Genomic DNA, 17,180 nt, shown 5'->3' with positions numbered 1-17,180 from the left:
CACCGCCGTGGTACTGTTAGTACAGTGGTACGGCGGAGTTATAACTTACAAGGCAGGAAGTTAGGCCTACTACTATATAATGTAACAACGTGTTCTATAATGTTATAAAACAGTGGTTGTACAGTCACTGTCTAGACGTTTTTGTTACATAATGGCCACTCTGGCCATTATGAGGTCATTATTTAAACTCCCTAGTTATTAACGGGTTTTTCGGGTTATGATAATTTACCCCTCAAGTCATGAGTTGCGGTCATAAGTCATTTTGTCACGTTCCGTTGTCACTTAGCTCCGTTGTCACTTAGCTCTGGTCCATATCTAATATGGGCATTAGGGCTATGGATCAGAGCTAGTTGTCACTTAGCTCTGGTCCATAGCTCTAATGGGCATTAGGGCTATGGACCAGAGCTAGTTGTCACTTAGCTATAATAAGGGCATTAGCTCTATATGGACCAGAGCTAGTTGTCACTTTACTGTAAAAGGAGAGGTTATACTGGTTCGTGGTGACTGGAATAGACACGATAATATGAATTACATTTTACTGTACAGTCTGATAGCTGCATGCCAGTGAGTCACTCTGGTCTGACCGTCTGACTGTATTATTAGTGTAATTTGATTACCTTCTGAGAACTGTCTTGTCATCGGGACAAAACAAGCTAAACATGATGTAAGAAGAAATATAATACAAGTGACAAGTTATAATAAAGTCATAAAGCATAAGTATGCATTTACGTAGCCTATAGGCCTATACAAAAACATAATTTACTTAACTCTATTAGGGTTTGGTTACATGTACGTAACACTCTCAGAGTTGTGATTGTACAGTAAAAGAGAGAAAAATGATACCTTTTCCAGATATTTCAGATATTATTATTTGATTGATTGATTGATTGAAATATTTATTAACAGTTTGCAGAATTACAGTACATTTCAAGCACAAACTCAATACAAAGACTGTTAACTGTGAGTGGACGACCCAATTAAGCATTACACTTGTTTACAAGAGGGTCCACCTTGTTCAATTCATCAAAACATTTAGAGACGTACAAATAGACACTTCTATATTCGGTAGTCAAAGAACAGAAAAGGAATTCATCATAAAGGAGGTAAAAAGGGAAAAGAAACATATGCCGTGTGGGGAAAAAGGTGGATTCAGATTTGACGGAGGCCAGTTTCTAATTGCAGCCGTCCGTAGGTGCCCTTTGAGAGTGGTTTTGAAGGAATCAAGGGATTTGCATGTCTTAATGACTGTTGGTAGGGCGTTCCACATTTTGGTGGCATAGGAGCGAAAATAATTTAGTCCCTTGTTTGTGCCGAATCTGGGTTGTACATGGTTCGATGCACTTCCTCTGGTGTTGTGGGTGTGGACTTCGTTAACATTAAGGAAGTATCTAGACAGGTACATGGGTATCTTGGTGGTGTATCGACTCTTGTGGACCAGACCCATTGCAAGATGCTGTACTCTGTTGTCGACCCTAAGCCATTCCAGCCAAAGTGGGCAGGGCTGAGGTGGGTCCGGGGGGTGAGGCCAAGTTTGTTTTGGGAAGTCTGGAGCCTAGTTTTAAGGGCCTTTGAGGTGCTGTGGTACCAGGAGGTGCGTGCACAGTCAAAGAAACCTTGTACGAGGGTTTAGGGATTATTATGTAACAGTAAAGTAAACATAACACATGGTGAAAGATGTGCTTACAACCAGGACGATGATTGAAATTCTTCATGAATAAGCCCTTGAGATGTAGAAAGAGGTCCTAAACACAACGATATACACACTTAGAGTTAGAAGTAGCACAAAAAACCCCCAAAACACTCAGACAAGCATAAAGAATAAATAATGGATCATTAGTTCAGAAATATCAATTTCATAATACAAAGTGCATTCGCATTTTAAAAGATGCTGAGAGTATCCTCTATTACTGTGTACTTTAATTATAGTGCAAATATTAATTTTATGAGGCTCCATTGCTCTGTCTCAGTACTTTCCCTTGTCCTCTGGGTGCTCATCCCTGACTTAGCCACAAGATGGCGCCGCTACACCGGGACATAATGTATTGAGACTTGTCATTATTACAACAACTTCCACGCAGCAATTACAGACAATGAAAATATGTAAGACATTATATTATACTAAATCAAAAGATAGATAGATAGATAGATAGATAGATAGATAGATAGATATATTCAATGTCAAGTTGTAAGACATCTTTTAGAAATTGTGGAGAGCACTTAGGTTGGATGTGTGAACACAGATGTACAGGTGCAGGGGCACATGGTTCTACTGTACACCGCATTATGTAACAGTGTTTATATACTGTACAGTGTACATAGTAAGGGTACGGCCTTGACATTTGGGTCATGTCCACAACACATGTTTTAGTTATGGCTCTGTCTCTGAAACAGTATTCTCTAGACATACAATGTGTGCCATCAACAAGTTTCATTCTATATTCTTCAGGGAGTGATTCATTCGCTCTACTTTAGAGCGGTGGGTCCAGGGGGTCCCCTGCTAAATGTGATAATACAGCATCACAATCATTTCACTAAATGTGATAATACAGCATCACAATCATTTTACTACATTTGTTAATACAGCATCACAATCTTTTTACTAACATTGACTTTTAACCATTTAAAACGTTGGCTATCCAAAAGTAGCTGACATACAAGCTCATACATCTGCTATTTTTGTTTTTCTTTTTTAAATATGGAAAAAAGTTTGGAAGATTTGGAATAATTTTGATAATCTTTTAGCATAAATATTCTCTTCCGGGTGTCTCTGCCAAAACATTTTGTGACATCTGTGACCAAATACATCAATGTGGGGTCCTTGACATGAAAAAGTTTGAAAACCAATGGTTTAGAAAGACGTGATTTAGGCGCGGTTGATGTTTAAATGCGACAGCCATGCAATAGTTGTGTACGTGTTTTGTGTAATTTTATTTACATTTTCTTTGTTTGTTTGGGAGGGAAACCTTGCATGTCCAAGACCGTTACTCTACAGCAGAGGTTCTCAACAGGTGGTCCGTGGACCACTGGTGGTCCGTGAATGTATTGTATGTGGTCCCTGACCATGCAAAGTTTGCGAAACAGAGAAGTGCACTAAATGACCTGGTGACGTATGATGACAGGTCAGTGACGTCAATGTTACACGAAAAAAGTACAAAAACATGCACATCCAAACCAAACTTGGGCAGGTGCCGAGTGGCGAGTAGTATACAAAGATAAAAAAATGAAGACGCTCGCACACTGTGGGCTCCGATGCTGTGACAAATAGGTGACTGTAACTGACACGTCAATGTTGTCATTTACTGGAAAGTTGGATGTCAAGAACTTCCACAGTTGTACGGGAAAGTGTACGCACGATACACTGTACAGGATTGACTGGTTGAGTCACCATTATTAGGAAATGTGCCCAATGCCCATATAACCAATATAATAATACATAATGGCTGTTAAGGGCAAAACACAACAGTGGTCCCCAGGTTGATTCTCAGTCAGGGTGGTGGTCCCTCGTTCATAATCAGTTGAAACATGTTGTGAGCTGGCAGATAGGCTAATTTAACTACTTGTTTGCAACACTGTGTGTTGTATTGTACGACAACCTAGCAGGCATTGATTAAATTAAATACATAGATACAAGTTTTATGCCCAACAGCAACGATATTCACGAACACATTTCGCCTTTGGGCTTCTAAACGGCTACTATATTTCCTTCTGCCTTTTTTTGTGCTATTAAATGAATAAATAAAAAACTCAAACTCAATATAGAACTGTATAGGCCGTACAGTAGAGTTGAGGAAGCAGAACATTGTGTAAATGACTGCTAATGGTTGCATAAATCTCTTTAGCATTGTTACACCACCAACATGGGATTTAAACCCTGGAGGGAGTGCGTCTCTCTCTCTCTGTCTGTTGCTATAGAGAGCGATTAGCAGAACCACTACTGGCATAGCAACCAGCTCAGGGAATTGTTTAGACTTTCCTTTTCTTTTTTCCTTTTCTACAGCTGTCTCTGAATCCACGTTAACACACAGAAAAACTGTGCTAGAACAGCTACTGTACATACAGTATATTATAACTGGCCCTACATACAAACATAGGGACCCATTTGTGGGTCACAGATATTTATTTTCTTTTTTTTAAAGTTTCCGTTTCCTTTAATCCTTATTATTATTATTTTAAAAGATTTTCAGAAATGAAAAATACATTTCATTTGGAGCACCAATTGTAAAAATTGGTGCTCACTGCTAAATTCTGTTATGTTCAAATAAATGATTACATAATTACATAATTATGTTCAAATAAATTTCAATTGGAGCACCCCCCCCATAATAGAGAAATGCTAGGATTCAAGACAAGTGGTTCTGATCTCTGAGAATCATGTTTGTCTGTCTGTACAAGTTCTGAACACAAGGTTTGTGTGTGTGTGCGTGGTGCGTGTGCGCGTGCGCGTGGTGCAGCTGTGCATGCGTCTCTCACACCCACAGTCAGCTGACAGCGTGTTGGAGCAGTAGTGTAGTGTTGGGTTTCATGGTGTTGTTGATGTCATCATGCTCTGCTGTGTGTTGTCGGGCGGTAGGAGAGGAGACACCATGATATGTCACACATACATATCAATATGTGTGTGTGTGTGTGGGGGGGGGGGGGAGGCTGTGTAGCGGTGTGTGAGTACATGTGTTTCCTGCCATACATCGACACCAAGCTAGACAGGAACACCCACAAATGTCACATCCGGTTTTAGCCCGGGGTAAGAATTTTCTATGGCTGCCAATGCAACTTGGTCCAAATCCTTAATCACATACGGACAAACATCCATATGCCGATAATATCTAACTTGCGGAAGGTAGCGTGCCTTGTCCACGGGCAACAGATCTTTCAACGTATGGCATTGCAAATACGTTTGATAATCGCTACTCTGCGCAATATTGTCTTGGAAATGCAGCAAAAACAGTGAACGAGAGCACATCACAGCTTGACGCTCTGAATACGCGCCGTGGTTTGTTTCAGTGTATACTGAATGATGCCTTATTACTGCAACACATTGCAATGCATCATTGGTACTTCTTGGTCAAGAGACCTCTGTCCGTCTCGTCTGGAACCCAGTTTTCTATTCAGTGGATTGACCTGAACTTGCACACAGACATTTGAACATTGTTCGGTGTATGGGGAGAGTGATGAAGCCACAATTTAAACTTTTACATTAAATTCAAGCTGTTTTTAGCTAGGTTTTTTATGAACGTTCCTCGCAGACAATGGGATCTGTAGTCCCATATGGACGGTGGGTGGAAATGATGGGGATTTTGTTCTTTTTTTACATGTTTCACATTTATTTTGTCCTCCCTCTCTCTGTCCCTCCCTTTTTTCCTTTCTGAAAACTACAAACCATGGTTGCACAAAACTAATTTCACTCACGCCTGTAAACATGATGAGACAAGGAAGTTGATTCTGATTGATTCTGGTTTCAGGTTTATTTGTTGACCTGGAATCCTAGGTATAGTTTCAATGTACAGTACATGTTATTCTTTATTTATATATATACTGTGTGTGTGTGTGTGTGTGTGTGTGTGCGTGTTTTAGACTGATATGTTATTGGTTTACCTATGATCCTAGATTTCCTGAGGCAGTGAGGCGCTACACTGTATGCATTTGATATGTGTTTGTTTACCTTGCTTACTGTAAATCGCTCTGGATTAAGAGCGTCTGCCAAATGCCTGGATATTAAATTGTATAAACGTGAGACGGGGACAGGTCAGAGAGTCAGTAGTTCTGTTCTGTGACCAGGTCAGAGAGTCAGTAGTTCTGTTCTGTGACCAGGTCAGTGAGAGAGTCAGTAGTTCTGTTCTGTGACCAGGTCAGTCAGAGAGTCAGTAGTTCTGTTCTGTGACCAGGTCAGTCAGAGAGTCAGTAGTTCTGTTCTGTGACCAGGTCAGTGAGAGAGTCAGTAGTTCTGTTCTGTGACCAGGTCAGTCAGAGAGTCAGTAGTTCTGTTCTGTGACCAGGTCAGTCAGAGAGTCAGTAGTTCTGTTCTGTGACCAGGTCAGTCAGAGAGTCAGTAGTTCTGTTCTGTGACCAGGTCAGTGAGAGAGTCAGTAGTTCTGTTCTGTGACCAGGTCAGTCAGAGAGTCAGTAGTTCTGTTCTGTGACCAGGTCAGTCAGAGAGTCAGTAGTTCTGTTCTGTGACCAGGTCAGTCAGAGGTGAGCTCCTCTGCTTTGCACACCAGAATCAAGTTATCTTTAATCTTGTTTGTGACTTGATCTATCACTAGGCCTGTCCCAACTAATACCGCCTGATGATCGCAATAATTTGAGATAATTGCAGTAATGTTTTTGCATCATTGTCATAATCATCAGATCAGATCAGCCTTTAGGGATATTCTGTTTGTCTGTTCAACAACAACAATATATGGTCTATGTCAGGTGGAAACTTCTTAGGGTTATATAGTGTTATAGCAGTTTTATTTTTATTTTATTTGTATTTGTGTCCCAATGTGTATACATTAAAGAAAATAGACCATCAAAATGTTCTTGAGCAAAAAGTACTCATTGTGCTCAATGTCCCATTTGACAAGGTTAAAAAAGATCTTTTGAAAATAGAAGGCACAAGCTGGACCCATGGGCCATCGACCCATGGGCCATGCCACATATTTGGGTCTGATGCCCATCCTGATGTTGGAGATGCCTGGAATCTAGATCACTGATTACTGATGTTTTGACAAATCAGGTCTGCTATTTTTGGGCAGGGTGCAGAAACTTTCAGTAGCACCGAAGAGACGACTTTAGGACGGTATAGCTAAAAATGCCTTCTACATCCTGACAGTTTTCTGGAAAAGCTATGTGTCTATGTCAGTCGTTCTTTGATTTAAAAAAAAATAGCAGACCTACCTAATACCTACCTAATAGCAGAACTACAAGCTCATAGCGCTACACTGTGACATGTCGAGTTTGGTCAAAAGTTAGGAGAATGGGGTCCAGGTCAACATTTTAGCCATTGTTCGTTAACACATTTCTGGCCCGATGTTGCAAGTTGTGTACTGTATAGTGTATATTGTCCGAGTATATGACAGACAGATAGCAATACGATACGGTAAAATATACTAATTATCTGAAAGTGATGGATGTGACTGTAAAAGTGTCTGCTTGGTAGAACACCATGTTTTACTATCGGTCATTCATTCATGTCATATCTCGCCTACTTCTGTATCAGTGACTGTGTGACTCACATATACCTTCAAGTCACGTAATGCCACTTGCATAATCACCTGACAGACATTATTTGAGCTATTAACCTATCACTCGGATGAAATGAACAGAAATGCCACAATTACCATCATTATTTCCATCGTCATTTTCCATGCCCTTTAAATCACTTTCAAACCTGGTGTCCCTATTTTGGGAATTATATGAAAGAAAAGAAAACAAGAAATGATCACATAGTGATATTTGTCAGGTGAAAGAAACGCTGTCTCCGTTGTCCCCCCCCCCATATTAGTATTAGTATTAGTAACGTGTATGTTTGTGTGTCACAACCTCGCAGCCGTTGTTTGCGTTCGTTTCGACGACAACGTTCTGTTCGTGGTTCAATCAGTGTTTTGTTGTGGCGTTGCTGCTGTCCGTCCTTTACGGTAGCAGTTTAGCTGCTGTAGTGTTAGAGAGGCAACCTGCCCTTGAGTGTTCATGCCGTTGTTTGCTGAGCCAATCAGGACTAGTCCCGACTATAGGAGCCATAGTCGTCATTACATTTGAGTAAGACATAGGTCAGGTTTCACCTGACAAAAAGAATAGAAAATAAAAATGTTGAAAAATGTTTTTTTCTTTTTTTTTTATTAAAGAAGAAAGAAAACAAACAAAAAACATGTGAGCTTGTAAATCAGCTAATTTGAAAAAGTATAACCATATGAATGATGTTGCCTCTGATGGCCATAGTACATTATTTATTTTAGTTGGTACCGGGCGGCCATTATTAATATCCACATCTTTGTCCTCTATATTTCAGTAATTGTCTTTATATATTGTTGCTGTCAGGCAGACACCTCTAAACTGCCTCCCCCTGGCCAGCCGGGGGGCGCCTGATGGAGGGGAAAGGAACTGTGTTGGAATAACGTGTTCCTTCCACGCGCTATACGTCCAACCAGGGAAACTCCCCCCTGTCAGGAGCAACCTGGGCACTCAGGCATGAAGGAAGCATGAGTTCAAGTCCGTCGTCCCCCATATATGGGGACTAGGTTGGCGGAAGGTGTGTAGAGCCCAGGATCACTGACACAGGCGTGATGATTGACACAGGGGTGAAAAATGGGTTACAAAATCGTGGAACTTTTTGTGTTTTTTTCCCCCGTAAATAAATGCCCTACTTGATCATACTCATCATCATCATCATCAGAGTCAAAAGCAATTATCTGTCCTACTCATCCATTCATTTGCGCTATCTGATGAACTAGCTGAACTCTCCGTCTGTTTGCCTGCTGGTGACTGTCAACAATAGAGGTTATGCACGTGACATCATCATCAAACCAGGAAGTTATGCAGGAACGCCTACTGAGTGGCAAAAAAACCCCCTGTTTTCGGGCCTTGACAGCCCATACATCCACACAGAAAAGTGTGATTGATTGATTAATTGACTGAATAGTTTATTAGACGGAAAGTAAAATAAAGCAACACTTTGTCCAAAAGGGTCTTGTTTCCATGCAATAAATTCATAGACATGACAAGAATATCATTAAACTAGTCTACGTTAAACTAGCATTAAACTAGAACGGAGAAAGTGAATGAACTAATTGACGTTATAGAGAGAGACAGCTGAGTTGCTAATGTTCATCGGGGCAGTGCAATTAAGTGGCAGGTTTTCAAGTTTGACACATGGCAGCAGAATATTGTTACAGCTGGCACTAAAGCACTAAGAGAGTAATGTACATTAGTGGAACATGCACATCAGTGGAATGTTGCACAAGAGCGCCACACCCACGGTGACTACTCATTAAATATTTCATTAGCACACCAACATAGGCTGCTTATACTCACTACAACTTCCTCAAACTAGACTGGAGGTTCTAAAAAAGTGATGTTGAATTCCGGTATAGCCTACGGTTGTATAGGAGCAGTAAACACTTTATTAAAGCCCTGTTGGAAATTCCGGCTATAAAATCTTGACAAATGGTCTCCTAAGCGGGGGTCTGTGCCGGGTCTGGGCCGGGCCGAATACATATAAATCGAGTCCTTGACATGAAAACGTCTGAGAACCACTGATCTAGTAAGAGTCCAAGTGCTGTCGTTGGTAGTGGCTCCTATCCTACTGTATATGCTCTGTGACTGATGTCTCCATCTCCATTAACAGTATTGCATGGTGTAACAAATCACATTTATTGTCTCCACCAGGCCGAAGGCATGGGGAGAGAGTATGTTTTGCACTCCGTCCGTCCGTGTGTGTGTGTGTCCGTCCGTCCGTCCGTGTGTGTGTGTGTGTGTGTGTCCGTCCGTCCGTCCGTGTGTGTGTGTGTGTGTGTGTGTGTGTGTGTGTGTGTGTGTGTCCGTCCGTCCGTCTGTGTACAGCTAATCTCCGGCACCGTTAACCCGGTCGATGCCAAACTTTGCACACACACTCCCTTGATGCCATCGATGAACCTCGAAGCCCAAAAACCTCCAGAACGGCCTGTTATAGCGCCACCAGGAGGCCGACTTTTGTAAAACACATTTCTTGATATTATATTTTGTCCATAAATCCCGCAAATTGTTACACAGTATCTCTATATAGTCATGTGCTCAAGACAGATCTGTCCGAAATTTCATATTCATTGGTTAACATTGGCTTTCAAAGTTTGCAGGAAAAAGTCTCAAATCATGAACACAGTGTGGAATTTACGTGAAATCTTTCACAGACGTTCCTGCTATAGGCTGAGGAATATATCCCACCCTTTTCACACTGCTATAGCGCCACCAACAGGTGGATTTTTGCAAAACACTTTTTTTTCCCAACAAAATGCAATCAAATCATCCCACCAATTGCCATCCAAGGCGTAAGAAGAAATGGCACCCTTTTTTCACATTGGCACCAGCGCCACCAGGAGGCCACAACCTCACCTGCCCTGGTGGAGACCTGTGACCCGAGGGGCACTTTTTCTAGTTGTTTTTTTATTCTAGCCCTTTTTTCTCTCCACAATTTAGTCGTTAATGTCAATTGATTCATTCCCACATTTCTGTGTTGTCACAGCTGTTGTAATCTTATCTCACTGGCTCACCTGCCAGTGAGGAGCCCCCACTGGGAGGACGTGGCACCTCCGATACTCCTCCCCCCCCCCCCCACCCCCAACACGCCCTGAATACCCCCCCCCCCCCCCCCCCCCCAAACACTCCCTGAATACTAGGAGCAGTACGGTATATGTACAGAAAAACACTGGGGGTCATTTCTTCTCCAATTGTAAAATTGCAGACAGTTAAAGATAAAGAAAACTTTATTGTCCATTAAATTTACATAAAATGGAAATTCGTCTTTGGCACACCGCCAGTCAGTTACAACAATAAAACATTAAAAAACAGTGGGGATTAGACTATTTAAAATGTCCACAGCAGTTGGTTACAAACGAAGTTTTGTAACCCTTCTCTTTAGCTAACTTTTCCTTATAAGCCCTAAGGTGCTCTTTAATGACATCACACCTACCTACCTATACCTACATATACCTACCAACTCAGTCGCTCAGATTTTCTCCCCGTGTCTGTGTGTGAGCTGTTCTCTTCATCACCTCCAGTATTTATTGAGACAGTGACTGTCAGAGACAGATGACACGCAGCTGTGTGTGTGTGTGTGTGTGTGTGTGTGTGTGTGTGAGTGTGTGAGTGTGTGTGCGTGTGTGCGCTCGCGCGCGTGTGTGTGTGTGTGTGTGTGTGTGTGTGTGTGTGTGTGTGTGTGTGTGTGTGTGTGTGTGTGTGTGTGCGTGTGTGTGTGTCTGTGCTCATATCATGCCAGCAGGGAGGGGAGGTCTGGCTTTAACCTGTTGCTATTAATACAGTGTAACGAACATAATCTGGAGTATAGGTTATCCTCTTACGTTTTGTTGGGGGGCGGGTCCTCCACGCAGGAGCAGAAAGAGGAGGGAAAAAAGCACTTTCATTTCTAATGCGCTCTCTGTCTCTTTCTGTCTCTCTCTCTCTCTCTGTCTGTCTGCATAGCTCTCTGTTTCCAGAACACTGAATGGAGTAAATAGAAAGCAAAACAGATGTTTCAAGCATAGTTTCGTTTCTCTCCCCAGTCCTGCCTCTCTCTCTCTCTCTCTCTCTCTCTCTCTCTCTCTCTGTGTGTGTATTTAATGCAGCTACCTCCTTCTTTCTTCTCTTTTCCTCCCTATCGCTCTGTGGTGGATGTCTCTCACCAGAGGCTAGTAGTGGCACTAAGTGTTGACTTGTTGTTCTGAGTTTGCGTGCGTGAGAGTACAGTATACGTCAGAGTGTGTGTGTGTGTGTGTGTGTGTGTGTGTATACGTCAGTGTTGTTGTGTGTATGTGTGTGTGTGTGCGCTCATGGTTCTTCCCTCCCTCGCTGACGGTAAAGACCACAGTTTAACGTTTAAAAACAAAAAACATATCAAGTAGTAGTAGAGCTCCCGCAGTATAGTGGAAGCCTGCCCGCTTGTTTTTGCAACTATGAACTCGCTTTCCTCGGGAGCTAGGATATCTGGCTGCTGGACCCTAAGACAGGACAGGTAAGTGCACTGGAGTTTTATTCTTTTGTTTCCCTCACTTTCGGCTGCCTTTCCTTCAAATGTTGTCCCTGTTCTTTTAATTGTTTGTTCAGTTGTTTGGTTGGTTACAGCTCCAGGTGAGCTGCCTGCCTGCGTGCCTGCGTGCATTATGCCAGAGTTAGTTTACGAGGCGCTGCTGCCTTGCCTGCTGGGGCCACTCCCCTGTTGTTGTGAGAAGTCACCCATGGGGGTCCCTGCCCTGGCTGGTCAGCTGTCACTGTGTAATGGCTGGAGGGACTACGAGCTACTGCACTTTAGGCTTAACTGGCTTAAGCCTCACTTATACTTTAGTTGTGTCCGTGCTTGTGCTGGGGTGTCGTGCTTGGTGAATATAGCAGATCGACAAGCATGCAGCTGCGTCACCTTCGTGACACCTTGTGAGCTTGTAGATCTGCTATTTACGGCATGCCAACGTGTTTAGACCCTCTGCGCTGTACACACTGCGACTGTACTTGGTTCTGCTGCTGCTCTTGGTTTCCTAGCAGATACTGTAGATGTTGCAACGCATCGTGAGCTGGTGTTGTGAAAATTATGTGTTTTTAAAGTGTCAAGAAAGTAGGCGGCTATTAATTAGCCTTTAACCCGTTCAATCCGGGAAAGCAGCTGTGTCATTTTAGATTTTGCTATAGTGTGTAGTATACAGTATACATTTTTCAGAAGACTTTAAAAGATAATCCTGCAACTGCGTACTATTGACTGGCCCATGCTTTTTATGAAGGTTCGTGTTCCATTATTAGTATTCTGTCCTAAGCAGGGATCTCTTTTTCTGTACCTGTCCAGTGTCCAGTGTCCTGTGTAATTGCTGTAATTGCTGTAACAGGATTCCAAACACAATTGTGTCGTTGTGTTGAGTTGAGTTGCGTTGTGTTGCGTTGCGTTGCTTTGTTGTAGTCCAGTGTGGCAAGTAAGGATGGAGCCATGGAGGTCATGTCAGTTAACACATGTGTGCCGGATTGTCAGTGAGTTGTTGTTTTTTGTACAAAACTAGAAGCTCGACTCGCTTGCACAAAACTACAGCCTGCACTGCAGCACCAACATAGTGTGTGTGACTGACTGTGTGTGTGTGTGTGTGTGTGTGTGTGTGTGTGTGTGCGTGCGCGACTGCGCGTGTGCGTGTACCGTCTTGTTTACAGTTTACTATTATCGACTGGCCACTGCAGGAGGGGCAGACAGATGGATTCCTGCATCTCTCTCCTAAAAGAAGCTTCTCACTGTTTACGTGAGAAGTTTTCTTGGGTTCTTGATGCTTAATTGATATATATATATATATATATACCCCCCCACCACTGTACACTGGTGTTGTGCTGTGAAAATAAGCGTGTGAGCTTGTAGATCACAACCATACTATAAATCATGCTTTTAGGTTCCCCGATTTTTTTTGTTCCTGTCACACGTTCGGGTCATGAGGCTTTTGCTTTTACAGCTTTTTATTTATTTTTTTACGAGGGGGAAGAAGAAGTAATAAATGTGAAGTTCTGTAATCATGGGACAGCGAGGGCAAGGCTCAATATACGCCAAACTGGGCTAATCTTTTATGGCACCCTGGGTTGGTTTTTAACCCATTCTGACCGGGCACCCATTTTGGTGTTGGCATCATGTTATGCTTTAGCTATTGAAAAATAGCAGATCTACAAGCTCGTATCGCGCCACCGAGTGGCGCGATACGAGCTTGTAGGTCTGCTATTTTTGAAAAATCGAAGAACGACTGACATTTTTCTAGAATCTGATCTCAGGTCAGAATGGATTAATCAGACCAGTGTGTGTCCTAGTGGAAACCTCGTATGAATCTGATCTCAGGTCAGAATGGGTTAACTGATAACCCCATTCTGTACTGTACCTTGCACTGCACGGCATGCATGGACTGTTGCCACATTTTGTGAGAGAAATAAGCAACCACGTCTATGAAAACTAGCCCATAAGAAGCGACTATAGGTCACATGAGCGCTTTAAACAGCTATTTGAATAACAAAATCTCACAGCGTGCATTGGGAGCTTGTACAGTATACATCAGGCTATTTCCTTCTTGAAATAAAATGTTAAATATTTGGAATATTTTGGATTTTTAGCAACACACATCTGGTGCACGGCTCCCTGGCACAAGTTATTTCAGATGGGGGTTAAGGAGGGACTCATTTGGCGGTCCACTGGTTTAACAACATCAGGGAGAAAAAAACCCAAATAAGCATCTACACTTCACAAGTTCTGCACCCCGCCAACTACCAATATTTACAAGCTACTGTGCCCCCCTGTGTCGCCACTCGCCACCCAATCACTGGCTGTGTTCTAACGTCTAGCACAGGTGAGCTCTCTCTCTCTCTCTCTCTCTCTCTCTCGCTCATTCTCTCTGATGTCTGTCTTAACGGTTAACCTTTGACCCCTGAGCGACCACTCCAGTATTGGTGGGTGGTGGTGTTCAAAAAATCTGGTCTGGAACAGAACCCTGTGTTTAGTTGTAAAAAGACAGTAAAAGTAGGTGAGGGCTGGTTGTTGATTCACCCAGACAGACAGAAAGACAGACAGACAGACAGACAGACAGACACAGACAGACACATGGCGTCTGTATTTCTGCAGAGCTCAGCCTCAGGTCTCCTGGATACTGCAGTAGGTGGTATGTTGTTAGCAACTGTTACCTGGGCTAAGCTAAACATTTACATATTGCACTTCTTTTTTGTTTTTTTGCATACGTATAATAAAATGAGACATTTTTTAAATGTGGATCTGCTACTTTTGATGCTTTTCGTGTGATGCTGTATTATGATCAAGTAGGGCGTTATTTCCAACAAAAAAAAGTAAAAAAAACAGAGATAAGAGGTTTCTGCCCGACAGCAACATGATATTTTAGTGTGATTTATATTTCACCACTGCGTCTATAAGGCCTAATCAGTTTCAAACCTGGTGTCCCTATTTTGTGCATGATGCCAAAAAATGAAACTTTTCTTACTTTTCAGCCAGTGTTAACTTGTGAGAGTTATGCCTACATGTGACTGTGATTGCATCAGCACTGCCTAAGGGACTAGTTCTCCTTTAGTCAGTGGGAGCCATTCTGAAAGTGGGGGTCCCCAAGTTATTTGAGTGATTATAATGCATTATAGACCCGACCTTTAAACCATTTTGGACTGAGGTCGATAAAAAAAAGGCTTCTAAATCAAAACATTTTTCTGGAAAAAACCGATGTTTCTATGTCAGTGGTGCTCAACCTTTTTCATGTCAAGGACCCCCAGAATTATCTCTATTGGGCCACGGGACCCCCATCTCAAAATATGTAGTTCCAGGGACCCCCCCCAGAAGCCAATATTTTAGTTAAAAATGTTCGCTCTGAAATATATATTCAAAGATTTGTGCCACATTTTCACGATTTTTCAAAAATATTGTAGATCTGCTATTTTTCAATAGCTAAATTATAACCTATAATGTTTAAAACACCAACAGGGGTTCCCGCCCAAATGGAAATGGGTTAACCCATTCTGACCGGGCACCCATTTTGGTGTTAGCATCATGTTATGCTTTAGCTATTGAAAAATAGCAGATCTACAAGCTCGTAGCGCGCCACCGAGTGGCGCGCTACGAGCTTGTAGGTCTGCTATTTTTGAAAAATCGAAGAACGACTGACATTTTTTTGAATCTGATCTCAGGTCAGAATGGGTTCATCAGACCAGTGTGTGTCCAGTGGAAACCTCGTATGAATCTGATCTCAGGTCAGAATGGGTTAAGTAAAGTGTTATCGGCTAGGTGGTTAAATGGTCATGGGACAGTCAAGTTGGTTGGCCTGGGGGAAAGTACTGGAAACTCAGCAAAGAAGACAGAAGAAGAATTGTTGACTTGAGTGATTGTTGTTTGGTGAAAAACTGTTCCCTGCCTGGTTTGGTCTGCTCTTTCGCTGGACAAACTGCATCTTGCATCAAACTCTGTTCAAAGAGGAAGCCTGTGGTCATCAGCGTTAATTTGCCAATTTGCTGTCTCACATCAGAACCTGACACTTATGACACTTTTTGGGTTTCCGACAGCTGTTTCATGATACTGTTAAAACTGTGAAAGTGTCAAGTCATGAATGGCAGAGTTAACTTGTTGTCAAAGCTCGGAGAGTTATTTTTTAATCAAATCTCTCACTCTCTGCTGAAGGGAGACAGCTGGGCCTGTTCCCATACATGGAAGAGGGCCTGTTTTGAATGGGCTAGTTTGTTATTTGCATGTACTCTCCAAAAGAACACTGGGCCGTGGAAGTTAAGTACAGTGTGCACTGTTCCTAAGCGGAGTTGTAAAGTTTATTATTGTTAACTGAAATAGTTGTTAAAAATAATGTACATGGTCAGTTTGCAGTAGAGATTTGTGGGATTGGACACTTCTTTCTCTTCTGCTCAGTGGAATGTTCCTGGCTGTGCATTAAAAGCATGTCTGCACATGCAGCCATTACACTTATCTGTGTAGGCTCACCTCACCTCAGGATAGTTTGTATAGGGGTGCAGCGTCAAAGTTTTATGACACAATCTTAATGTGGGTGTGAGGCTGTGGATGATGACCAAGTAGACTAGTAGAGCATGTCAGCGTTCTCTATATGAAAACATGTTGAGTTAATGACATTTGAGTTGTATAATTTACCGCTCTATGAAACCAGGAAATTTGGATTTGAGATTAAACCGGGATTCAACACATATCCTGGCTTAATATATCCTGGATCGGCGATTAACCGGTTTCATGAAAGCTGGTTAATCTTGCCAGATTAAGTTTGCCAGTTGAGGCTGGATATGTTGAGGCTTGATTCGGTTTCATGAAAGCAATATGCCACGCTAGTTACCATGGAAACTAATGCTGTGGATTTAGCCTGCTCCGGACCAGGCTAACAGCCAGGTTTAACCTAATCCTGATGTCTTTACTGTTCATTAAGCACAATAAGCAGTCAATCTGATCATAAACCAATGATTCTTTCCACACTTATTTCCAAATTATTATGGGTTTATGTTGCCTTGTTTTAATCGGTCTGCATTAAAGGACAAATTTAAGCACTATATACAAAATCAAAGAAACAAAATATATAGGCTGCACAACCTCATCATAACAGCTTGTGAGCTTGTAGATCAGATACTTTTGGTGAATGTTCCCCCACCCAGAATAGGTTTGCTGTGGTGCAAGTGGTAAAGAAGAATTATTATAATATTATATTATACAATTATTTTAAAATTTCTTTGTAAAGGTGAAAACATCACTAAATATTACCAGTCTGGCCCCTGTCTGCAATTCTGACACTGACGAAGGCCTGCGCGCCGAAACACGTTTGTCTGTCTGGTGTGACTGCTGCTATGGTATGCTATGCTATCATTATTAAACAAAGACTCTTACTCTTAGATTTAATTCATTGTTCTCTTTGAATCTGCACCCAGCACACGCCTGAAACTATATAAGACTGTCTGAGTAGAGCAGACCTTTTTCCCTTGAAGTGAACTATTATGATGAAGACCTTTTAATCCCA

General features: G+C 42.1%; 1 protein-coding gene across 4 annotated transcripts in view; it reads left to right on the top strand.

Annotated features, from left to right (window-relative positions):
• uckl1b (uridine-cytidine kinase 1-like 1b) overlaps positions 1-17,180 on the top strand; it is a 40,134-nt gene that overhangs the window by 296 nt on the left and 22,658 nt on the right. For 2 of the 4 annotated variants that reach the window (XM_080763181.1, XM_080763182.1), the window contains exon 1: positions 11,158-11,677. The exons of the other annotated variants lie outside the window; for them this stretch is intronic. In XM_080763181.1, the coding sequence (XP_080619307.1) occupies positions 11,619-11,677 (59 nt within the window). In that variant the 5' untranslated portion in view covers positions 11,158-11,618. Of the gene's footprint in view, positions 1-11,157; positions 11,678-17,180 lie in introns of those variants that run through there. 4 annotated transcript variants of the gene reach the window in all.

Source organism: Protomyctophum bolini (genome assembly GCF_963924005.1).
Source record: "Protomyctophum bolini genome assembly, chromosome: 5".
Taxonomy (NCBI): domain Eukaryota; kingdom Metazoa; phylum Chordata; class Actinopteri; order Myctophiformes; family Myctophidae; genus Protomyctophum; species Protomyctophum bolini.
Note: the sequence above shows the minus strand (reverse complement) of the source record. Positions and strands in the feature narration are given on the sequence as shown.